The 25,271-nt window shown below is 45.0% G+C and overlaps 1 protein-coding gene across 1 annotated transcript; it reads left to right on the top strand.

The window, feature by feature from the left end:
• Positions 1 to 4,912: 4,912 nt before the first annotated feature.
• On the top strand, positions 4,913 to 5,710 carry LOC114506562 (proteasome activator complex subunit 2-like). Its single transcript, XM_036009215.1, is given in 1 exon segment — positions 4,913 to 5,710. A coding segment is annotated over 1 exon segment (720 nt). The 5' UTR covers positions 4,913 to 4,934; the 3' UTR covers positions 5,655 to 5,710.
• Positions 5,711 to 25,271: the final 19,561 nt, after the last annotated feature.

Raw genomic sequence — 25,271 nt, 5'->3', positions numbered from 1 at the left:
AGAACATCAAGGAATATCAGCAGCCATCAGAAGCAGCAAGAGGCAAGGGATGTTCCTTCCCGAGTGCCTGCAGAGGGAACACTGCCCTGCTGCCCTGACACTTTCTAGCCTCCAGAATGGCCAACCTTCAGAACTATGAGAAGATAGATTTCTGTGGTCTGAAGGCACCCAGTTTGTGGCCCTATATTATGAGAGCCCTAGGGAACTATACAGTCCAGCTGACATTGAGAAATTGAGGCTCAAGAAAACTAAGGGATTTGCCTCAGTTTAGTGTAGTGGCAGCAGTGTAGTGGCAGCAGATCTGGAATTTGAATTTGGGTCTGACCCCCTGCAATGTGCTCTGACCTCCAGCGAGTGCCAGAGTTGCCAGAGCACCTGGATCAGCATTGGTGCCATCGTGTGACTCCGCTCAGCACCGTCAGACCCAGTCTCTTCTGAATTTGACCCTGTGGTCCAGGCGAGGTGAACAACGTGCTGCTCAGTAAGTCACGCGGAATGGACGAGAAACAGCACTTGGAGAGAAAAATTCACCAAAACCTTTGGAGACAATTTCTCAGTTAACTGGGTATTAACTTACATTTTCTTTAAGTACAAGCAAAATAGACAATTATTTCAAAATAATGGAAATTTTATCCCCTGAAGAATTACTTTATATTGCATCTCTCCAGTGCACAGAATCAAATCATTAATCAATCTTGGCTCTTGACATTCTGTCTTCGGTTTACTCACAGCTTTGTTACTTATTCCCTCTAAACAAACACCCATGAAGCTTCCAATAAACCCCAGAACTACTGACTCTAACTCACAACATCCCCACTTCTTCCCCTCTCCTTATACATAAAAACCCTCTTGAACTTTGTCTTTATTATCCCTTTTAAAAATAAATATGTTTGTCACCCTTGCTGGTGTGGCTTAGTTGGTTGGAGCGTTGTCCCATACACCAAAAGGTTGGGGGTTCGATTCCTGGTCAGAGCATATACCTAGGTTATGGGTTTGATCTCCAGTTGGGGTATATATGGGAGGCAACGAATCAATGTTTCTCTCTCCCTTCCTCTGTCTCTAAAATCAATAGGCATATTTTAAAAATTAAAATGAAATAAAATAAAATACGTTTGTTGGATGTGTGACCACAAGGACCTATGTGGACTGGTTGTTTATTTGATCTTGGCTCCACTTTATTCACCCTAGCTTGGTAAATGGTGGGTCATGGTCTCAGTAGGCTGACAGACTCAGGCTATTGAGTAACTTTCTGTGTCATTGTAAGTGCCAGGGACCATGCACCTGCTGACTCTCTCCTGGAATGTTTCTGCCCCCTTGTCATCTTTCCTGCCTCTCTGACCCAGCAGACCTGGCTACAGACCACCTTATTGGAGACAAGGGCACAACTTGTGGAGAAACGGGGGCCAATCATGAAGCATAACTGACCAGAGTACTATGTGAATGAAGGCTGCGTGCCAGATTGAGTTTCTTAGCAGAGTTTAATAGGTCATTTGATAGCTCATTTAGCTCTCAGGTGTCCTTGCTATTTGTACCTCACAGTTCTTTTCAGAAGGGACCCAAACAAAGGCTTAATCCGTAGCCTTTTTTACACAAACAGGGTCTTGTGTTCCAAGTCTTCTGCATGCAAATAATAATTTCAAAGCAGTTAAACAAATCTCCTTGTAACCCCACTGAGGCCCATGGCTGTGCCTGTATTCTGCAAATGGAGCAGGGGCCCTGGTGAAATCCAGAGGAAATGTTTCTTTGGGGGGAGATTCTGGTCAGGCATTTTTTTTTCTAGGTGGAAAACACCTGATTTAAACTTCAACACCTCTTCCAAGCAGAGGTAATGCTGGGGAACAGGAGGAAAAGGGGATGAGGTAGGAAAACGGTAGTTAAGGAAAGAGGGACTTTGTTCAATATTGTTGTTTTTTTGTGGAAGGGGAGGAAGCAGGAAAATGCATCCTCAGCTGATTCATAGAGAAAACTGACATCTGGTTCTTTCCTTCCCAATCACTAACATTCTCCTTCGTGAATAAACACAGAAGGAAACACAAGTGGAAAGGAGACTCCTAAGTAATTCCAGTAAGTTGTTTCTCCAGCCAGAGACCAGCCTAGAGCCAGCGCACTTCAAAGGCAGTACAATCGCCTGTCAGCTGCAGAATTTCTCTCGGTCCAAGGTAAAATACTACATGGAGGGATGAGGGGAAAGTGTTGGAAGTAGAAGGAGACAATGCAAAGCCAAAGAAACAGAGAAAAGGAAAGATACTCCAGCCGGGAGACATGTTCAGGGAGCAGGGGGACCATTCTGGCCTGAACCTAGAAGGTAAAATGTCATAACAGGCAAGCAGATGTCCTCTGGCTGGGAGATCAAAGTTGCTGCATTTGGAATGCTGTCACGATCCATTTTTAAGAGGCGACCATTTTCCAAATGGATGCGGTAACCGGTGAGTGTGAATTATCAAAATCTATGAATTATTGCAGCCTGTATTCCTTTTCCTGGGAGATTAATAATGTTTGGGGCAAGAATCGAGGCCAAAGGGATCTAAGAATCATAGTCAAGGAGTCCCCAGGGCTTCCAGATGGAACCTTGGAGGTTATATTTTGGATGTGACTAGTGGTATTTGGAAGGGTAATGCTTATTCAGTACTAGCTCTGTACACGCGGAGTCTGCAGATCAAAGGATGGAGGACAGGGGCTTCCTGCCAACAAAGTAGCCCATAAAATGCTTTATTAAGCACAGAGAAATGAGCTTTGGCAAGAACACACTCTTACACGTGCAGGGAAAGTGATCAAGGTAAAGAAGCCAGTAAAAAGCTGTAGAAGGCAGAACTGTGGACATTTTTCAACCTGGATGAAAAGAAAGTGCAGTCAGCATTGTGACAACCATAATTAAATGACATTTGCAGCAATGAGGGCTCATGACATTAGGCCATTTCCTCAGGGAAAGTTGGTTGCAGTTTGGGAAGTTTTGGCTTTTCTGGGACCTCTTCCTGAACAGTGGAACCGATGATGGATTTGGAATCACTGAAGCCTGGTGGCAGCACCATGATTAGGGAACAACTCAGAGGCTGGTGGGAAGGGCTGGGCTCCCAAGGAGGAATTCCAGTCCTTGCCTGACCTGCTCCCTCACATTCCCCCATCCATTTTGGGTTTTTTTGAACATTCAAAACCAACTTTCTGCCTTAGTATAAGTGATGGATTTGGGGGTGTTACCTGTTTGCGGTTGCAGGAGTTTAATTGATTTTAGTTGCATCTGTTCTAGTCTTACTACCTAGGTATATCTAAGTGATGGATGGGTCAGTACCTGTTGGAGGATGGAAACATGGTATGGAGAGTATAAGATAGGAATTCAGGGAACTAAAGGAGCTGAAGTGATTTTGGGAAACCAAACCAAACCTAAAGGTACGTTAAAAAGGAAAGAAGGAATCCCACCTCTTATAAGATGATACCCTGGTTCTTTGGCATGGTTTATGAAGGCATTTGTGGTCTGTATTTGCCAACCTCCTGCCTGGTGCTGCAGTGCCCCTCTCTTAGTACAAACGACTTGCAATGCCCAAGTAGTCGGTAGGAGGCAGACCTTCAGTGAGACCCAAAGGGTCCCCACCTCCTGGCAGTCCTGTCGCTTTGGAGTCCTCTCCTTTTGAATGGCTGACCAAGCAACTATCTTCTAAGTAAGAGAATGTGACAAAAGCGATGACTGTCAGTTCTGTCTTTCTAGAAGACTGTATTATCTTCTTGGTTTGCATGCTTCAATGAGGCAAGTAGCCATGCTGGAGAGGGTCACTTGTCAGGGAACTAACGGCAGCCTCCAACGAGCAGCCAGCTAGGAACCAAGACCCTCAGTCTAACAACCCTTAAGAGCCAAAATCTGCCAACAACCATGTGATGGTCTTGGAAAAAGAACCTTTCTTCTGAGTCTTCAGACCGGCCCTGGACGGCACCTTGCTTGCCACCTTGTGAGAGACCCTGAGGGAGAAGACCCAGCTAAGCTGTGCCCAGATTTCTGCTCCACAGACATTGAGATAATAGATGTATGTTGTTTTTAGCCACTAAGTTTGAGGGCAATTTGTTAGCTAGCAATAGATATTAATATAGAGCTCTTGAAATGTCATGGTTCCATGCCTTTGCTTCTGGTCTTTCTGATGCCTGGAAAGACTTCCTCCACCTTCTCTTTGCCAGTGTGGCCAACCCTGCCCATTGTTTAAGATGTAGTTCAAAAACAATGTCTTCGAAAGGCCTGCCCTGCCTTCACCCATAAATCCTGCCTTCCCATGGGATTGACTTCTCCCTTCTCAGGCCTTGTATGAAGTATTTGTAAGAGAGAAAGCCTCTTATAATTCAATTCTTATTTTGAACATTTAATGATTAATGTTAAGAACATAAGCTTTGTAATCAGATAGGCATGAGCTGTGTGACCTTGGACAAGTCACTTTACCTTTCTGAGCTTCAGATTCCTAACCTGTAATACAAGAATTTTAATATCTGCTCTGTCATCCAGGGTTCCTATTTGCAAATAACAGGAATGTATTCTAGTCAGTTTAGGTTCAGAAGAACTTTTATGATGGGATTTGAGTAGTTCAAAGAATTGCTGAGAAGGCTGGGTAACCAGTTTCAGAAAATGTGCTAGCAGGAGGAGCCACCTACTCTATTGACTCTCCAATCCAGGTGTTGGTATCATGTGGCTGCTAGAAGAAATTCTTCCTGTCTGTTTTCTTTCTGCCGCTTATTCCTGATTCACATCTGATGGCCAAACCAGGTCACACACATGCGTCCTTGTTGCCAGGGGTAAAGAGAAAGCAAGTGTCTAGATTTTGCAGCCTCTACTCAGCAGCAAGAGAAAGGGAGCCCCAAAGCTCACAGAGGGAGAATATCCCACACCTGAGAAGGGGGATCCCATGCTGGGCTGTCAAGGACACACCAGTCAAGACCGAAATCTAGCACACTGAAGCAGCATGGCCAAGCCTTGTGGGGTCTGCCTGAGCAGGGAAGCCTGCAAACAAGTGGATGTCTTCAGGCAAAATCTTCTCCAGGAGGCTGAGGAATTCCTCTACAGATTCTTGCCACAGAAAATCATACACCTGAATCAGCTCTTGCAAGAGGACTCCCTCAACATGACCGATCTGACCTCTCTCTGACCCCCACTGGACATCCCAATTCCAGACTCCCCACCCAAGGATGATGAGATGGAAACAGATAAACAGGAGAAGAAAGAAGTCCCTAAGTGTGGCTTTCTTCCTGGGAATGAGAAGCTTCTGGCCCTGCTTGCCCTGGTTAAGCCAGAAGCCTGGACTCTCAAAGAAAAATGTATTCTGGTGATCACATGGATCCAGCACTTGATCCCCAAGATTGAGGATGAAAATGACTTTGGGGTGGCAATCCAGGAGAAGGTGTTGGAGAGGGTGAATGTGGTCAAGACCGAAGTGGAAGCTTTCCAGACAACCATATCCAAGTACTTCTCAGAACGTGGGGATGCTGTGGCCAAGGCCTCTGAGGAGACCCGTGTAATGGATTACCCGGCCCTGGCGCACGAAAGAGATGAGACAGCCTATGGGGAACTCAGGGCCATGGTGCTGGACCTGAAGGCCTTCTGTGCTGAGCTTTATCATATCATCAGCAAAAACCTGGAGAAAATTGTCAGCCCAAAGGGTGAAGAGAAGCCATCTATGTACTGAGCCCAGGGCTAGAAAAGAAATAAATTACCAATGCTTTGTGCAGATTAAAAAAAAAAGGACACACAAGTCAAAAAGTCTCAAGATGCCCTTCACGCCACTTTAGAGGGTCATTGGGGGGATTACATGAGCTGATCATGGAAAGTGCTGGCATTTGGAAAGAACCGGGTAGATGGCAGCTGTTTCTGTCATGTAACTGTTCTTAGTTACAATTCTTCTGGCAAAGCCAGTCTTCTCATGATGGGCCATAATGTCTCATCCTCTTCAGTAACATCCTCTCCCATTCTCCACTTATCCAAATTCTGGCTGTCCTTCCAAGTCCAGATCAAGTCCACATTCAGCACATGAATGTTTCCAGAATCATTTTCTCTTCATACCATCTTCCCACAGCACCTTTCTTTAATTTAGTGCTTAAGTACACATGGACTTATCTTCCTATGGATTTTTTTCATTCTATGTGTATGTTATTCTCCTACTTGATAAAAGGGGCAGGCCACTTGGCAAAACATGGTCCCTGGTGGCAGTTTTTGACTTCCCCACCTAGGATGCAAGGGACTGTTTCTCTGACCGTGATCTTGAGCTTGTTATCTTTCCTTGTGTCAGGTGTCATTCTTTGGTAGTTAGTTCTGTATATATATATACTTCATTTGTTCATTTATTCATTCTTCTAACATATATTTGTTGGTTGCTTACTATGCATCAGGCACAGGTGTAACCATTATGATGACAGAGAAAAATACACCTGTTTGTAGAGAGCTTGCAGTCCGCTGGAAGGCTAGTGTTTTAGTTTCCTCATTGTCTTACAGTTGTGCAGCTGAGAAGTCTGACCAGGCTAAAATCAAGGTGTGGAGAGGGATGCATTCCTTTCTAGAGAGTTTAGAGAAAAATCCATTTACATGCCTTTCCTAGCTTCTAGAAGAAGCTGCCCACATAGCTGGCCTCGTGGCTTCCTACCTCAATCTTTAAAGCCAACAAAGTTGTGTTTTACTGACCCTTCTTATGTCATCACATCTTCCTTTTACTCATTACAGCCAGGAAAGATTCTGTTTTCTTGTTTGTTTGTTTGTTTTAAGGACTCATGTGATTAGATTGAGTCTGCCCAAATAATTTAGGAAACTGTCCCCATTTCAGGGTCCTTAACTCATCTTCTAAGTCTCTCTGGGGATGTGGACGTGGGCAGAATGCAGGGGTCATTTTTTTGACAAACACAGGGAATGTGCACAACTATAGTCTATGTTATCAGTTGTTCAAATAAAGAAGCAAGGGGGGTTAGAGGCCACTTTCAACAGAGTCAGGGAGTGGAGAAGGCAGAGGAAAAGAAAGACCCATCAGGTCAACCATTTTCGACCATAAAGCTTTTTACAGTGGGTGAGCAAATTGTGAGTGTGGGCAGACGACATACAGATATCCATTTCCTTATTTATACTGAATTAAAAAGTCTTTTCTTAGCCACCAGTTTTCACTTCACTCATGTCACTCGTGGGATGTGACTTTATGGGCTCCAAGCAGCATCTTTTGGTTTTAAACCCAAAGAGTGAGATCTGATAGGATGACTTCTTACATCTTAATGAGCACCTTTTAGCAATCAGATGGGCTGCTTAGTTCTCTCCTAATGTTAGAAATGTTTCTGGGGCCTTTCAGGAAACTCTCCTGATTTTCTAGTCTCTCCAAACATGAATATTTATTAATTATGTTTATAAACAGCATATCTATCTATCTATCTATCTATCTATCATCTATCTAATCCATCATCTACTTATGTTACCACCACTCATATCCTTACCCTGATCACATTTTCTAGTTTACTCGCTTCCCAGGAGTCTCTAAAAATGTGTTTCTAAAGCCCGCTTTACTTTTTGCCAATTTTTCCTGCACAAAAGAAAGTAAGTTCCTCCTTTTGCAGACAAATTTGAAAAGAGACCATTCCTTCCACTCCAGGGTTATTGGCCACATCTTCCAGAGGAGTCTGAGAGACTTACCCCTTTAGTCCGAGTCCTCATTAAGGTCAGATCCAGAATGAGAAGCTAGGGCCTCTGGCTCCAAGTACATGCCTCCTCAACACTCTGCAGAGCTCCCCCACTGCTGCCGACAGGCGTTCCTGCACCAGGACACACACACACGCACACACACACACACACACACACACACCACTCTTTAAAGAATAATGCAGTAGGTAAAAGTTCCATGTAGAATGCTAGGAATGCCACATGACCATACCTGATTAAGAGCCCAGCAGTTGGCACACAGTCAGAAACTAAAAGGAGGAAGAGGCCAGGCTGGTGGGGCCAGGCTGGGAAGACTTTGTGGAGGAGGAGGGAAAAAATGAGTGAGAAACGGGAGTTATTGCATAAGTTGGCTCACGCCATGGAGTTGCATATATCACTGTTCTTCAGAACAAGCTGAGGGCCCCCAGGGGTGAGTTTCAACTTGATCTATAGTCTCCGGATGTGGGGGGTTGTGTTGCCTGTGTGGTGAACTCTACCCCTCCACTGGCTGTCCAGGGACACGTGCGTTGGTGGACCATGTGAGGCCCTCTGGAAAGCCCCAAGTAGTTGCCAGATTGTTTGAGAATTCCAACTCCTATTGTTATATTCAGAGTTGTTACCTGTGACAATAGTGGTCCATCCCTTTGGACATTAAATGCATACCAGCCCATCCTGAGAGTCGCTCCCAGCTCCATGCTGTCTCTGTTCCCACCAAAGGCTGAGGCCCCACACACACCCACATCATAAGCAGGACCACCACTGTGTTGCTCAGATGCTAAGGGTCTGCTTCTGTCTCTCACTTTGAAAGAACAGAAATGAGTTGCTATTTTTAGCTTTGCATGGGAATTCCGAGGGTGCAGGGAGAAAATGAATCAGCCAAAAGTGTTTTCTGGGGCAACTGCCCTCTCAGTTGATATGGAGCAAGAGAGGAAAGAAAGGAGGTAAAGATATCTCAGCCCTTCCAGTAGACTCCAGCAACTTTGAGGCCCTCCCTAGAGCAACCTTGGCAATTACGCACAGTGGAAAATTGAATCTTTCTTGTTAGGTAGACATTCTGTGCCTCTGATAGGCAAAGAGGAAAGACAAGAGAGGAAGAGATGAAGGGATTCACTGAAAACAGTGAATACCATCAACAATGTCTCATGGGAGCTGCCCATGGGCATTAGGTAGGACAGGAGGTGGGCAGGGCAGGGGTCCAGCTATAGGTGATAAGAGGAAGCCTAATAAAACAGACAGAGAATGTGGGAACAGACTGGAGGCAGGCCAAACAATTGGTCCTCATCAGAGAGAGTGAGGTGTGGTGCAGAGAGGTGGGCAGAGCAGAGACAGGGCAGGGGATGAGTGAGGAGGCCCTGATAGGTGCAGAGGTGTCAGGGAGCCTTCAGTCAGTTACTGGCTCCAGCTGCTGGGATGAAATGAGGGGCAAGACTCTGAGGGCCTGTATTTTGCAAGAAATGAGGTGCCAGGCAGGTGATTCAGTCATGGAGAGGCAGTGTGACATATTAGAGTGGTCTTCATTGCTCATTATAAGTCTTTTTAGTTTAGTGAGCTTGAGAAAATTACTTAGCCTCTCTCCACTCTGGAGCCCATCCATATGTTACAGGATGAGGGCAGTTGCATTCAGTTGTATTTATCAGAATTATGCCTGGGAGGAGTGTTGTGCTTTGTATGAAGGCTGTGATGGCCTGTTTGGGGCATGACTCTGACGCCCAAGCCATGAACACCAGCTAGGAGGGCCAGGCAAAGGTGGGAGACTGAGCAGTGTGCAGTGTGCTGCCTCTTCCTCCAACTCCTCAAGTCTCCAGTAAAGTTGCTAAGCTAATGAATGATTGGGTGCAAAGAGATCTTTTGAGATAACAAGCAAAGGGGAGAAAGCTTGAGTTGTGAAAGAAGGAAGCAGCATTCCACATGAATGGGAGAGGGGCGCTCAGCTGACTCCCAGTTACAGGCAACAAAGGGGTCGATGAAACCAACTTTCTCATGAGGAGAAGTGAGCCTAAACCACCCAGTCCACTGCCCACATGAAGATGGCATCAATAAAGCAGAGTTACTTGTTAGCCAGGGAAACTGACACATAGGGGTTAGATGGGACCTTTCTGCCTGGGCTTCCGGTTCAAGGAGGGGCTTTAGCACTAGAATGAAGCAAAAGCCCACATCCTGACCTGGGGTCAGATGGGGTGAGTCAACTCAGGGGCAACCTAGTGCTGAGTCCTCCAAACCCCATGGGCGGGGCTGCATGGATGGGGGGCTGGGCGCAGAGCGAGTCTTGGCTTTGTCATTTAGGGCAGCATCGTGCTTTTAAATACTATTTCTCTTTTTTAAAGATGTTTTTATTTATTTATTTTCAGAGAGAGGAGAAGGGAAGGAGAAAGAGAGGGAAAGGAACATCGATGTGAGAGAGAAACTTCGGTCGCTTGCCCCGCGTAGCCCAGGCATGTGCCCTGAGCAGTAGTTAAACGCCTGACATTTTCCTTTGCAGGACGACACCCAACCAAGTGGGCCACTCCAGTCAGGGCTAAATGCTATTTCTAATTTTTAATAGTTTTTAATTGCATTCTTTCCCATTATCATTCATCCCCCTTATACTCTCTTTCACTTCCACCCACCCCTCCCCCCTGCAATCACCACAATGTTGTCTGTGCAATTTTCTTGAATTTGATGCCAGACTGGGAAAAATTACAGCTGCTCAAAAATGATTTTAATGTTCATGTGCTGAAGCCAAACTTAAGGTTTTAAATAAATTGCTCAGAAATCTATCTCTCATCCAAGGGACAGCAATGCAAAGTTGTATTTTCCCGCCCCCTGCAACTTCTTGTTTATTTAAAACTCTTGTTTTTAACTTTTTAATTGACCTGTTCCTTTTTTTTAAGGTGGCAAGATCTTGATTAATATAGTGGAACTTAAACCTGAGATAAAACTCAGGAAGGAGAACATGTAAGCAATGCACTGTGTTTGTAGCATTTACAACCTTCCAAAGCTGACCTACAGAAGTTTAAGTTTCTCCTCTTCACCTGTAAATGCTTGAAACATTTTCGTTTGATAAATACCTGACATAGAAAATTAGAATTACTGACCTTTTACAACTTTATCTTTTCTGAGTATAAATAGACACACCTCAAAGACAGTTTTCTCCCTCCAGGCACATTTTGAAATAGTGCAGCCATGTGCTTAGGAGAGCTGGGACAGTGGCACACACTGTCCTTCCTCTGACCCCTTCCATTCAGAGACGGGTGATCTTCCTGGGGGGACGGTGAGGCCACCCCGTCCTGACCAACACGGGCTGACCAACGCTCCGAAGCACCAGGATTTGAATTCATGAGGTTGGGGGTGGGCTCCCTTTTGAATGTGAAACATGAATCATTTCCTTTTAGTGAAAAAACCCATGTTTCGGTCTGAAACTGTTCTCAGCCTAAGGCCTAAGATCACGGGCACCATTCTGATGGCAACGCTGCATGTGTGAACGGTGGGCTTGGAGCATGAAGGGCAGTAGCTCTTCCAACAGAATGCTGGTTTCAGTTATGAGCTTTGAGAACATTGTCTGCTGAAGGTCAAGTTCCCCAAATGGAGCCTGGAGACCAGGACCCTTGTGCAGGTGACCTCTGTGCGAGTGCTTCCAGGACTGCAGCGGAGCTCTGAGGACAGGGTGGGGTGTCCATCCATCTGTGCGGGCCTTTTCAGGGGTCAGGGATGGAGTGTTGGCTCTCCTGCAACCGACTAAGGGCTGCCCTCTTGGGTTGGAAATTTCCAGAAACTCCCTGCATGCAGGCAAAGTGGGCTTCGGGCCCCTGCCAGAGGTGGCAGTCCTTGCTGCTGCTGCTGCTGCTGCTGCTGGGAGTAAAAGTGCCAGGAAGAGGTGCTCATAGGGTGATGCTGAGTGACAGCCACACTGTCCCAATCATGAAACAGCTGAGGCTTCTTTGTTGCTTGTATGTCCCTTCATGCCTCCACGAGTTTCCTCTTTTGTTTCAGAATATGAACAAACACTACCTCAAGTTATACACTGATGGAGAAATTGCTGACCCAGAGTTGTGGCCACCTCCATTCCATTTGAATCTTTTCATTTCAAGAGTATTCAACGTGTCTCTGGTTGGCAAAGGTTTTCTCTCTCCTTCTTCAAGAATATTCATCCATATTAGGACCAGTTAACCCTGGCACTGGTTCCTGGGAGTGGCTTGAGGACGTTCACACCTGTGTGCAATGACTCTCCTCCACAGGGACTCTCATCTGTGCACGTGCCCCCACCGCCGTCTTTGCCTCTGTCCCTCCTCCTCTTTTAAGGCAGCTCTTGAGGATCTCCCTGATCTGCTCCTGCTTATCTACTGCTTTCATTTTACACCACTATTCCCTACTTTCCTCTTTTCTAGTCATATTTAGAACATCCAGCAAACCTCTGTAAAGCACCTGCTGTGTACCTAACACTTTTTCTGGCCTGGAGAGAAAACACAGACAGTATTTCTGCTCCCACAGAGCTTGTGGTCCAGGATGGAACACAAACAAACAGGTGGTAACAACAGAGTGTGATAGGTGTTAGGTACCCAAGTACAGTTGCCGTGGGATGCCACGTGGGTGTGATGGGCTAGGGATGCTTGCCAGAGGATGGGATATTTAATTTCAGACCTAAAGGGTGAATTGGAATAAGCCAGGTGTAGGGTGGGGAGAACAGGAAGAGTGCTCCAGACAAGCATGAGCAAAGGTTGAGGTGAGAAAGAAAAATCCTATATGATTGAAAGATAGGCGATAAGTTGGGAGGAGGTAGAGGTAGGGCTGGAGGGGTGGGCAGAGGCCGGCCACACCGGGCCTTGTAGGCGGCAGTTCTCTGCATACTCATGGCCTCCCCCTCCCGTGGGCCTTCTCACCTGACATTCCCACTGCCTGAAAAGGCTCCTGTCTAGACAATGCCCTCCTCCAAGATCAGGTGTCCCTCCTGCTCCAGTGCCCTTGTAATTCCAGGTGACATGTCTGTCGTGACATGTATCACACTGCACTGCCATTGCCAACTTTCTTGTGTGTCTCTCCTGTTGGAACTGAGCAGCTGAGGCAGGGACTGTCTTTGCACCCTAGCACCTAGCCCAGGGCCCGGTGGAAATGACGTCCTGGCCGGCATCCCGTGATGTCCTCACAGGATGGCACAGGCCCAGCTCAGCCTTGCCAATGAGGCCACTGGCCCTCCATGGAGACAGAGGTCTGGGACCAGCTGAAGGTGGTTGACAAGAAGGGGAGCAGGAAGAGAATGGGGAGGTAGAGACAGACAGAATGTTAGAGGTGGAGGGAAAAGAGAAAAGGGAAAGGAAGTAGAAAACTTTACCTAGCTTTTTAGGCCTCTGAGGGAAATGGAATAAAAGTGTGATTCTTACTGTAACTGGAAAAGAACCACAGCAAATCTCCTTCAAAACCAAAGACCACAGAAGAGAAATAGTGTACAAAAGTATGACTGGCTGAGTCAAGGTGAAGAGGCCCTGTAACAGGGGCTGAGTAATGGTGGCGACTTGGGCCTCTGCCCATCAGTTAAGAGCAGGACTCCTCTGAGTCCTCCAAGCAATCAGAATGGTCAGTACCCACTGCACAACTGTGGTTTGCTTTTATGGCTTTAATTAAATTGAATTAACTATAATAACCAGGGCTTCTGTTTGCCTCACTCTCCATTTCAAAAAGGTCTATTTTAGCTGTCGGGCACGATGTTTCTGAGTGGAAAATCAGTGTGTGCATTGGTTCTCATTGTTTTCCTTTCGCTAGAAGGGCAGGCTGATCTTTTAAGAGCCGAATTACAGTAATAAGAGAAAATGAGTCACTTATAGCCGCCCTGAGTCCTTCATACTGTCACTTCTTTGCATCTATGAGCCCGTCGGCATTGCCCATCATTCTAGTGAAGTGCAGCGCTAAGAGCTCCAGCTCCGATTTAGGAGACTTGGCTGGAGACGGGGTTCTCTCCTTTACCAGCTGCGAGATCTTGGGCAAAAAACCTACAGAACAGCCCTAAGTCCATAAGATGGCAAAACCTATTTCTCAGGTTTATTTGGGCATTAAATATTGCACCTACAGCACAAGCTGATGCCTGCTATTCAGCAGGTGCTAAAAGAGGTGAGGAGTAACACACAGGAAAAGTCTCACAAAACCCCTCTTGTTGTCAGAGAGGTGAACACAAGAGCCCTTTGCTGAGGAAGGTAAAGCTGTGCTCCCTTATACTTCTTAGCAGGTGCCTTTGCCACTAATTCCAAAGTAAGTGCTCATTGGCTCCAGGATTGCAAAGAGGATCACTGCTCTGTTTCCCCCAGCTCATCCCTGTCATTCGTTGGCCGAGCAGACACTATTGCCTGTCTCTGTGGCTTTGGGAAGTCGCTTCTACCACCAAGATGACAAGACTCTCCCTCCCTGGGACCCTGCTGTCTGTTTCCCCTGGGGTCACCTCCCCCACCTTACCTGCAGCTCTGCTCTGGATTTGATATATGTATGTATTTTGAAATACTGTATTTTTAGGACTATAAGATGCACTGGATCATAAGACGCACCTAGGTTTTGGAGGAAGAAAATAGGAAAAAAATTTTGAAGCAAAAAATGTGGTAAAATATTTAATAACACAAATAACGTAGGCTGCCCCCCACTCCCAGTGAGCCAGGTAAGCTACATTCGGACTATAAGATGCACCCCCCTTTCCTCCCAAATTTGGAGGGGAAAAGTGTGTCTTATAGTCTGAAAAGTACGGTAATCACCTCAGTAAGTCTAGTAAACATTGGTCACCACGCAGAGTTATAGAATAGAATTTGTTTTCTTGCAATGAGAACGTTCAAAGTTTGCTCTTACTTATTTTATACGTTTGTGCCTTTTGACTCCCTTCACTTCCTGGTTTCATGCCCTTCACTGAAGTCGTTCTGCTTTAGACCTCATTGCAGGTGTTCCCTCAATGCTTCCCCATGTCTCCGCAAAACCCCAAAGCCCTGAACACGTAAAGTTTTTAAATAACTCACTGAGTGCTGCAACCTGAACTCACATGAGTCTATTCACATTTTCATTTGCTCACTTAGAGAGTCACCCTGGATTGCCGCAGACTGATCAGTGCATTTGTTTTCAGGATGCTTCCCAGGACCCCTGAATGTCGCTTGAAGAGTTATGTAATTCAAGGTATGCACTGAGTTACTCCTAAAATTTGAAAAATTCTCAACTCCAAAGACATGTGGACTGCAGGGTTTCAGAAAGGGCTGTGCACCCTTAACAACAAAGGTCAATCTTCCCAGACCACTCTCACACTTGCCATTAAATTCCTGCACAGCTCTGTGGGTAGGTCCTCTTAGCCACCCCATCTGACAGTGGCTGACACGAAGAAAGATGAGAAAATGAGCAAAGATTGTACATTGAACAAGTGCGGAGTCACCACTGGATCTGGCGGCCAGGCAGCCGAGCCTTTTCTCTCCCCTGCTCCTCTGTGTGGCCTGTGTTTTGTTTCACTCCCACTGAGATACAAGTCGCCGCTTAAACTGGGAAACACGGTGTTTTGCGTTGGTTAAAAACATGGACACTGCAACACAGAACTCCTGAAATCAAATACTAGTCCAATCACTGTATAGCTGTGTGACTTGGGGCAAGTTACTTGACTTCTCTGTGCTCCCTTTTCCTGATCTGCAAAATGGAAATAATAGTATCTACTTTTTAGTTGCTATGAAGATGAGTTAGTGCATGTAAAGTACTCATCTGGCACATGTTAGTGTTAACCGTTACTATCAATTCTTCTCTCCTCTGTCCAGCTAGCCTAGCTCTACATAATTTCATTATATGTTAGTTGAAGTAGATTAAGCTCTAGTAGATTAGTTGAAGTAGACTATATGTTAGCTGAAGTAGAAGATCTCTTTATATGGGGAGTATATGCTGTTACTCACTGTTGACAGGGACGGGGTTCATGTCACCCTTGCTCAGTAGTGTTTCTGAGGGTTCAGAGAGTGGCTGCGAGCACAAAACGAGGGCTTCCCAATTTCACAACACCATAAAATGAAAAGACAGGAAATCACACTTTTTGACCATCTTACTGCATTCTCAATTCCAAAGGAAATTCATTTTACTTTATCAAATTGTTACCAAATGTTTGTGTATTTCAGTTCTAGAAGAATATGTTGGAAAGGTGAAAGAGTTAAACTTTTACTTGAAATGCTTTAAATAACTTCTTTTAAATATAGCCTGCTTGGAGAAAAGGGAAAGAAACTTGAAAATGTCTCACTTTGCAAAAGAACAACAGGAAGCCCCAGTTGGCAATGTTTTTCTGCAGACTTTGGAGAGCTGAAGGTCAAGGTGCAGCAGGCACAGCGAGCGGCTGGGGCTGAGGCTGAGCCTGGCTCACAGGGCTGACACCATATTCTGTCTGCTCAAGAGGGGCTGCTCTTTCTGCATCTCCCCCGGCCAGTCTGGTCCCCAGAACTTCTTTCTTAGCTTATGGAAGATTCACTGTGGGCTCTACACAGGGGCTCTGTGCAGCTTCCACATTGGAATCAGCTCAGGCTTGGTGGAAAGTTTTGAGGGTCACCTATTCTTAAATATCCAGGGGAAAAAAAACCTTGAAAATGACAGAAAAAGGTCATCTTTTCTCAATACATAGAAGTTATATTATGACTCCTGGAAAACACAACAAAAAACAGAACAAAGGAACATCAACATCCATTCTGTCTGGAAAATTCAAGTACAGAGAGATGATATATGGCAGCTTCGTGTTTTATGTGGGGCTGACTCTTAATAGAGCTGTAGTTCTCAAGGACTCTCTGGATGGTGGCTGCAGCCACTGACAACAGGGGTCCGTGTGGCCAGGACTCTCCCATTGCTGCAGGCAGACAAGCAGGAGGGATTGTGCTGTGGTTGAGCCCGTGGATTGGCAGCCAGCCAGTCTACACTCCAGCTACAGCTCTGTCACTTTGCTTTGTACTTGTGGGACTTTGGGCAGGTAATTTGTCCTCTCTGCCTCAAATCCTCAGCTGTAAAATGGGGGGACAAAGGGATCCACCTCACAGGGTTGGTGTGAGCATTAATCTAATGAAGGCATGCATTTAATGGCTTGCACATATAGATAGATATTCACTAAGTGTTATTTATTTGTGTTCACATTCTAGTGCAACCAGGGGAAAGTTATTAATCTCTGTCATCTTTATTTCATTCCTATAAAATGGAGTAAAAAATACTTACCTTGGGGCCATTATAAAGTTTCAAAGGAATAGTGTCCAAACTGGTGTTTATTGAGCTGTATTCAATAAATGGCAGCTTTCCCAGTATGTTTTTTTTCCTGTGTCTTCTACACTTTCATAGATTCTCCGTGACATCCTTTCAAATGGAAATCTACTAATGCTCCCCTGCTTCCTGGACAAGACAAGGTGAGATCCTTGTTCGGAATCACATGAAGCAGCAGTGAGTAAAGCAGGGAGAGGAGACCTGAATAAGACAACCATAGGAGGAAACATTTTACAGTTGCATGCGGTGCTAGGCATATGATATACAATCTCTTATTTAAATCTCATGAGCAAGAACTATTATCATTCCCATTTGTAGGTGATGAAACTGTAGCTCACAGAGATTTACACAGAAGTGAGATTTGAATCCGGGGTTTGGCTGTGAAAATTGTGTCCTGAGCATGTGGCAGAAGCTTTCCAAGAAGAGGGGAGGCTGGGAACATGGGGAAGGAAGGGAGAAGAGAGATTGGTTAGTGTTGTGGACACCAGAACCATCTTTGATTTAAAATAATTTCTTTAAGGAAATACAACTCCAATTATTCTTTGTCACCAAAGCAGCTGCAGTTCCTTGTCCTGAGTGTTCTCCTTATCAACCTTTCCCACTTCCTATCCCCCACAGCCCCCACACACCCCACTGGCCTCTCATTGATACAGACTTGGACAAATGAGGTCAGAAAACTCCAGTGTCCGCACACAGTGTCCTTTTCTGTGGGTCACTCGCTCACAAGGTCAGCACAACAAACTCACCCCACTGCAAGGCTTGTTCCTGGGAAGCGCGGGGAGGGGTGAGGCGTGAGTTGCTGTGTCTCCCGCTGGTTCCAGGATAGCATGGGGACAGCAGATCAGAGGGGGAACACTGGGAGCAGAGGAGGAGACATGAAGGGGGCAGAAGATTTCATGTGGGCATTTTTGAAGATTACTCAGAGGTTGTTATTGAGAATAAGCTTTTGTACCTCCAATACTTCGTGATCACTGCACATCCTGTTACCTTGTTTTGGTAACAATTAGAATTTGAATCAATCACCTTAACACTCATTATTTTTGAAACCACAAAATGTCAGAAATATAACCCTTGTTCTTGATGTTACTGTTTTGGACAATGTAAGGAAAGATTACCCAGCTTCTGAATCATGTACATGTACATGTAGTACATTCTGAGGTGTAACTAGAAGATCTTATGTCCCTATTGTCAATCAGAGATACTTCAAGAATCATAGTGTACGTTTGTGGAACACCTAATTTATAAATCATTTTACATGCATTTTTAGGAGATGAGAAATCATTTTGTTTCAGATTAAAAACTTGCTCAGAATAAACTCTAAATGTTTTTCTTCCTAGGCACAGTTATCAGAGGCTGGGGCTGCAAAATGGGGCTATCTTTTCTTTCTTTTATTTAAAAATTATGCGAATCTCAGGAAATCAAAGCCACCAATTTTAGGTGGCTAAGAGCAAAGATTTAGAAGAAAGAAGACTTGTTTGGAAGATCTGCCTACTTTGGAAATGAAGAGAGTTTTATTTCTTAAGACACCAGAGATTTATGGATTTATGTTTCCTCCTTAAGACAAACGACCCAAGCACATTTTTTTCCACCACTAACTCTGATCAATTACCTTTGTAACTAAAGAAATAATCTTTAAAGAGAAACAGAGTTAAAACGCACTAGGTTCTAGTGTTTAGGGTTATTTCAAACTTTTGTTTTCGTACTTCTAGAGCTGGATTCATAGGTAAATCCTAGTTATAGAGTAATTTTTCCTTTTACCAGGAGTCCTGATCCATATGAGACAAGTCAGGTTTAGAACCACAGACTATTACGCGTGGGGAGGGACCTTCAAGACGCCCAAACTCTGTGCCCCCGTTTAACCGTTGAGACATGGAGGCCCAGAGTGCTGGAGCGCATTGCCCAGCATCACTCAGCTGGGAGCGCCAGGGTCCTCGGAGTCACTTCAGATCTGAGGCTTGCACACCTCCATTTCTCTGCTCTCAGCCCTTACTTTTGCCTTCTTTTTAGAGCTCACTTTAAGGCAAAATCCTCGTCCTGACCTCCCTCTCAGAGCCCATAATATATATATTAAAAAAAAAAGATGCAGGTATTTGAATAGTTCCACGCGGGAGTGGGTTGGGTTGCGCCACTTTGCGGCATTTGGGCTCCCCAAGCGCGAGCGGCGGGGCAGGCGTCTGCAGACTCGCGGCGACGCCGGCCCAGGCGGCCAGTCTCAGCGCCCGGCTCCAGCGGGGCGGCCCCGGCCGCGCCGCGCCAGGCTCGCGGGGGTCAAGTCCAGGTTGCAGCGGAGGAAGGCAGCGGGGGAGGGGTGGCCGGGCCGCGCCCCGACCACCTCTCCTCTGCGCTTTGCGCGGAATGTTGGGACGGTTCCATAGGCGTGGTGTGTCTGTATAAACATCATTAGCCTCCGGGGCCGACACATTGTGCGTTTTTAATTTCGCTTTACAAATTGCGGCCTCCTCCCGTTTGAGAAGAGGATGGAAGCATTGCCTCTCCGCCTTTCTGCTGCATTCCTGGGCGCCCGCCTTCTTAGATGCGAAAGGGAGAGGCGCGTATCTCCGTTTTCTGCACGCAAGGCTTCTTAACGCACCTCGTTTGTAACATTATCTTTGGCTCAGGGGGAAATCTTTCCTACTCACCTGGAACTGGCAAAACGTGGCTTCATATTTAAGTTTACTCTTTAATCTCTGCAGCGGGAAAAGAGAGCAGAATGCTCTTCCCAGTTTGTTTGCAATCACAAGCCATGACAAGTGGGGAGGGCTGGTGAGCTGCTCTGCGCGTCCAGAACCCTTCTCTACTCCACAGCCTGCGTTCACAAGTCATCCTCACCTGTGTCTCTGTTGCCTTTGCATCGCGCCCACTGCTCCCTGCCACCTCCCTGCTTTGCTCATCTTTCAGAGCACAAGCCTCATTCAGAACCTCCTTTTAAAAATCGATTCAAGCATTCCTAAATTCTCTGCTTTCTTCACTCTGATGAAAGGGGGATCATTCTCCTCACTTGGGAGAAGAAACCTCGAAGCTGATTCTTTCAGGGTGTGTACTTTGAGGCAGATCATACAAATGACGAAGATAACCCCCCCTCGGAGCCTATGGCAGTTTGACTTTAAGCATGAGGCGAGTTAACAAGGAAAGCAGCAATAAATCCAGCCCAGGGCATGACCTGGCACTAAATTGTCTCTTACAGTGTCCAGATTTCTGGCCAAGTTGTCAATTTGATGCCCCTTTCTCCACTAGCCTCCTCAATTCCCTCTTCAGGTTGTGTTGTCTTTGTTGGTTCGCTTTTGTTTTACTGCCAAGTTATCTCTGCTGTACCCCTTCCACCCTCCCCCATTTTCTGACTCTGTTTTCCAAGTTCTTTAAGCATGACCAGAATAACACACCCACAGCTCCTTTGCTAAATCCCTCAAGTTTGCTTCCTTGGTAGAAATTTTGAAACCAGCTCATGTCAGAACATTTTGTCCGTCTCTCCCCACACTCAGACTGATGAAAGATGGAAGGACTTGGTATTTGCTGGAGATGAAAACATGGGGAAAGCTGCTGGAACCAACACCAGGATGTTCTTTTTGTCCTTTGCACAAGGTGATCACATATTCTTCACATTCTACACACGAACAGCCATAAAGAACACGTCGCTGCCCTGGAGACAAGCAGTACTGGTGAGGGTTAACCAAGAAGCACTTCGTGTGCCTGAGTAAATAGTCTGGGGAAGGATTAGACCATGTTAAACTAATAAGCTGATCATAGTGATAAAGTTATCCCAAAGATTCTTTCCGCTTTATGTTTAACAGTTCCTTTTCTTCAAAGGCAATGCATAAATGGTGTTGGTTTTATGGCCTGGAACCCTCCATTCAGACAGTTACAAACAAGCCTGCATTAACCATGGTATTATCTTTCCTGATCCGTTAGATTTAAAAGGAAATTGTGATATCATTACACGCATTCAAGAGGTATTTTCCTCTTGATGTTCTGCAAGTTGAAATCAGGGAGATCAAACACATTCAGCACACTGAGTAAGTGCTTCGTAGGCTAAACTGTCTTCAAGGCACAGGTTTGGAGCATCAAGCAGATACTTCCAGCTGCCCAGTGGACAATGTAAAAAATGAAAGGAGAATGAAGATTTTCCTGAGCACATGAAAGTTTTTCAAAGCATATCTCTGTTCAGTGGTATCGGTTGCCTTCTGCTTCGTACTCAGCCACAATAACAATGACAGTGATGATGAAGAAGAAGATGATGATGATAATAATATATCTGCTAATATTTACTGAACGCTTCCAATGGGCCAAACCCAAGCCAAGTGCTCGCATACATGATCTCAGTTAATTTTCACTAAACTTCAGTGTGTTGAGCCCCTTTTATCCCAGTTTTACAGATGAAGAAATGAAGTCAGGGAGAGGTTATGCCACTTGCCCAGGGCCACACAGCAAGAAGAGAAATGAACTCAGAGCACCTGTTTGAACTCCTATATTCTTCTGCCTCCCACATGATTTCATATTGAAAAGTCATGGTAAAGTAAATCAAGAAACGAAATAAGAGTTATTAAATGTCTGATCCTGAGAAAAGCCACCATTAAGGGGACACTGAGTATGAAGTAGGCACTTAATCCTCACAGCTGCCCGTTCAGGTAGATATGTAGTAACACCTGAAATTTGAGGATGAGACAACCTCAAAGGCTCAAAGAAGATGAGAAACTTTGGCAAGATTGTGTAGTAGCAGAGCTGGCATTTGAATTTGAGCCCGGGCTTTTCCTTTGCACCCTGGTTTACTTCTGTCCTTTAATGATCTGCCATCTTCTTCAATTCATATCCAGTGATTGCAGTTGCTGTGGTAGCCCTGAAAATGGAGAAATGAGGGCAGAGTGATTGTAGGTCTGGATGGTGGGAGATAAGGAGGCACCAGCTTTACAAAACAGCTAGAGGTAGGATGAGCACAGCAGAGAGAAATGAGTTCAGCTGACTTGATACTCTATTCAATGACTGTAGCTGAGCCTGGTGTCATATCCAATTCATCTTTGAACCTCCCTTGTCTAGCATATGCCTGGCAAGTACGTGTCAAGTTGAACTGAATCAAGCTGAGCTAAATCAGCTCACCCTCCTCACCGAGCCTGAGACCTTCCTCTTTCTCCAGCCTTCCCCCATCACCTTTGTCCTGCCTCCTTCCCTCTTCTCTTTCTGCTTATCTTGGATTCACCAGTTTTTGTCACAGTCGACAGACACTTTTAAAATGGAGAAATGGCAGAGCTTATCGGCCAAGTCCCTGATAAGGGAAGCAATGCTGGTGAGAACGTAAACATGTAAACATGAAAACATAGCTCTCTGTGTGTCAGCCACTATTCTAAGTATTTTATATGTATTATTTTTAAAACCCTGTCTATGAAGTAAGCATGCTTATAATGCTCATTTTATAGATGAAAAAACTGAGCTTAAGTAACCTGCTTAAGATCATCTTGCAAATTAGGAATTGAGGCCTGACTTAAACCTAGGTGATCTGGCTTCAGCGTCTCTATAGCATACTGCCTTTTAAAAGTAGCTGAACATTGGTCCAACTACATCCAAGCCACACACAGCACCTCTCTGATGTATATGAGTCTGACCTTCAAGTCAAGCAGGTCAAGGTCAAGACTTGTAGTCTCAATCAGTTCTGAAACACCCTGATCTCTCTTCTCTTCTTTTCTCCCTTCCCTTCGCCTCCCCTCTTCTTCTCTCCCTCCCTATCCTTTTCAGTTTTCTTGGGCTTTTTGATGCTTCTTATGCATAAACAACATGGAATAGCACTAAGTTTAGGCATCAAACTATGCCCTTTCAAAATCCTCATAGAGAGCAGCATCCAGCTCTAGATTATTACTATTATGAAATAATTTTCACTAAGATAGGCCCTGTGTGACTCAACCTCAAATTCAGTGTCCTGACCATCCTGTGCAGGACTTAAAACCACAAAGAACTCTTCCATATGCAAAGCTCATCTGTCTTCTTGACTACTTGTCTGAGCCTCATAGAAGCACAGGGTGAAGAAAGCCCTGCTTCCAATCCTCAAATAACACAGAGTTCCCCGGGCAGCTTCACCATCTCCAGCTGTTGTGCAGTTGCAGAGGGACCTGACTAGTTCCTTCAGAAATGGAAACAGGAAGCAGCTACACATGAAATTTTTACCTCCTGAATGCAAGTTAATACATCAAGCAGCTGTATCAATGTGACCATGAACCGGTGTTCCTCTCAATGCACTTAATAGCACAGCCAAATTTGAACTTCCTGTATTCTCTTGCAAGCATCCTTGCAAATCGGGCCTCTCAGTGACGTTGGTGAGCTGGACATTTTTAGGATTTGGGGACATTGTGTTAAGTAGAGGCAAAGAACATGATAGAGAAGAATGACATGTAACAGCAACAAGATGAGCCGGGGAAAGGATGTGACATTTTTATATAGAAAACACCCTCTGATAAGTGTATGAAGTTTCCTGGACATTAAACAAGAACGGGAAATACTTTGCAGAAGACTTATTAACATAGTAACTATTGAGTATTCTAACCCAATGTAGTGCTGGATTAATGAAGATGAGCAGAGGAATTTGTAACTGTTTAAAGCAGGGTCTCGGATTTATATTAGCCTCTCTCATTGGCTGAAGCATTGGACCATGGCAAAGCAAGGAACTGTTTCAGGGCTCTTCAAAATCCTTGGGATAAAAGTCCATATGAAACAGTATTCAGGCAACTTCCTTGATGCTAGGAAGTCAGTTATTTTTGTGTTTCTGCCAGATCTAGAAATAAATACAATACCTTGCATCTTATTTAAGCCTGTGATCTCACTTTGCCCTTCACAAATTCTGTGAGGTAAGTGGACCATAATCTCCTTGACTTCTGTTTTGCAGATGAAAAAACAGTTGTAGGGAGATGTAGGGGCTCCATTCAAGCTTCAGAGTTGTTTATGTATTAGGCCTAGAACTCAGGTCTTCTGACTGCCATGTGGATGCCTCTTCACCATAGTCACACAACACAGCCTGCTCAGATTTGCTCGATATTTCATGTCAGATGTGTCTAAGAATGCTGGGGGTTCTCGTAACATCTGAGTACTGGAGTGGAGTGAAGATAGTGGGATAGCCTCTTCACACCTGGAGAAGATATTCAACTTGTTCCCAGAAGCTCTCAAGATGAGATAAAAGTTGAACCATGAGCATGTGGGACTGTGGGAGTTGGCCAGAAAACTGAGAAGAGTTCAGGTTCGTTCACTCCCATCACATGTGCATTTGCTTGTCCCCAAAGCTGTCTGTGAGTGAGGATAAGAACCGTGATTCATGACCTGCTAAGGACCATGGAGGAAACTACTCTTATATAAACACCACTGATGTGGAATAGCTGTAGAAAACCAATTATTCAAAGTTGACTTTTATTGTACTTTCGAACTAATTTTTTTGTCATTTCACATCTCTGTTCTTTTCTTTTATTTGAGAGTTTTTCTTTTCACTTTTTTTTTTTTTTGCCAACATCTACATCTCAGTAGCTTAACACAATTAGAACTTCACATCTCGCTCATAGCAAATCTAAAATGAATGTTTCTGAGCAGCAGGCAGCTCTTCTCCAAGCAGAGGTGGTGGGCAGGCCCTTCTGTGCTGGGCTGTGTCACTTCGGGACCCACTGGAACAAGAGGCCTCCCAGGTCGCCGTGCTCATCTCCATCAAGCCCACCGCAGTGAAAAGAAGCTGCACGTTATGTGAGAAAAGATTGTTGTGGGCCCTTCTGGAAATGGCATGTGCTATTTCTGCTTATTTCCCATGCCAAACTGGTGTTTGATTCCTGAGGTGAGAAAAACTTTGAGGTCAACTTCAATTTTGAGTTTAGTCAAAGTGTTCTGGAACCAGTGTTTTATGCTGGACTTCTGAGTTTACCCTATTTTGTAAATTGACCTTATGCAGGCATTTCTTGTGCTGCAAATATGTAAAAATGTTAGATTAAAAAAAAGTGTTCAGAAAATACTTTAAAATATATAGTTAAACTGGATAGAAAGGGAAAATCTTTGTTTTCAAAAGCAAAAAGGGGCCCTGGGCAGGTGGCTCAGTCTGTTGGAGCATTGTCCCATACACTAAAAGGTCGTGGGTTGGATTCCTGGTAAGTGGGTTTCATCCCCAGTTGTGGCATATATGGGATGCAACCGATGGATATTTTTCTTTCACATTGATGTCTCCCTTTCCCTCTCCCTCTCCCTCTCCTTCTCTCTCTCTCTCTCTCTCTCTCTCTATCTCTCTCTCTCCCTTCATCTCATCAGTAAACATAGCCCTGGGTGAGGATTAAAAATAAAAAAAATCAAGGGTGGGAGACTCAAATCTAGAGTAGAGAGCTACAGCCAGTGCTGAGATGAGCTAGGGGCTAGTAATGGATATGGGCGTAGGTTGCAGAAACTGGGTGCTGGGAGTTTGAATGCACACACTGTGACAGGCATGGTCTTGAAG

This window comes from Phyllostomus discolor, chromosome 9 (assembly GCF_004126475.2).
Source record: "Phyllostomus discolor isolate MPI-MPIP mPhyDis1 chromosome 9, mPhyDis1.pri.v3, whole genome shotgun sequence".
Lineage (NCBI taxonomy): Eukaryota > Metazoa > Chordata > Mammalia > Chiroptera > Phyllostomidae > Phyllostomus > Phyllostomus discolor.
Note: the sequence above shows the minus strand (reverse complement) of the source record. Positions and strands in the feature narration are given on the sequence as shown.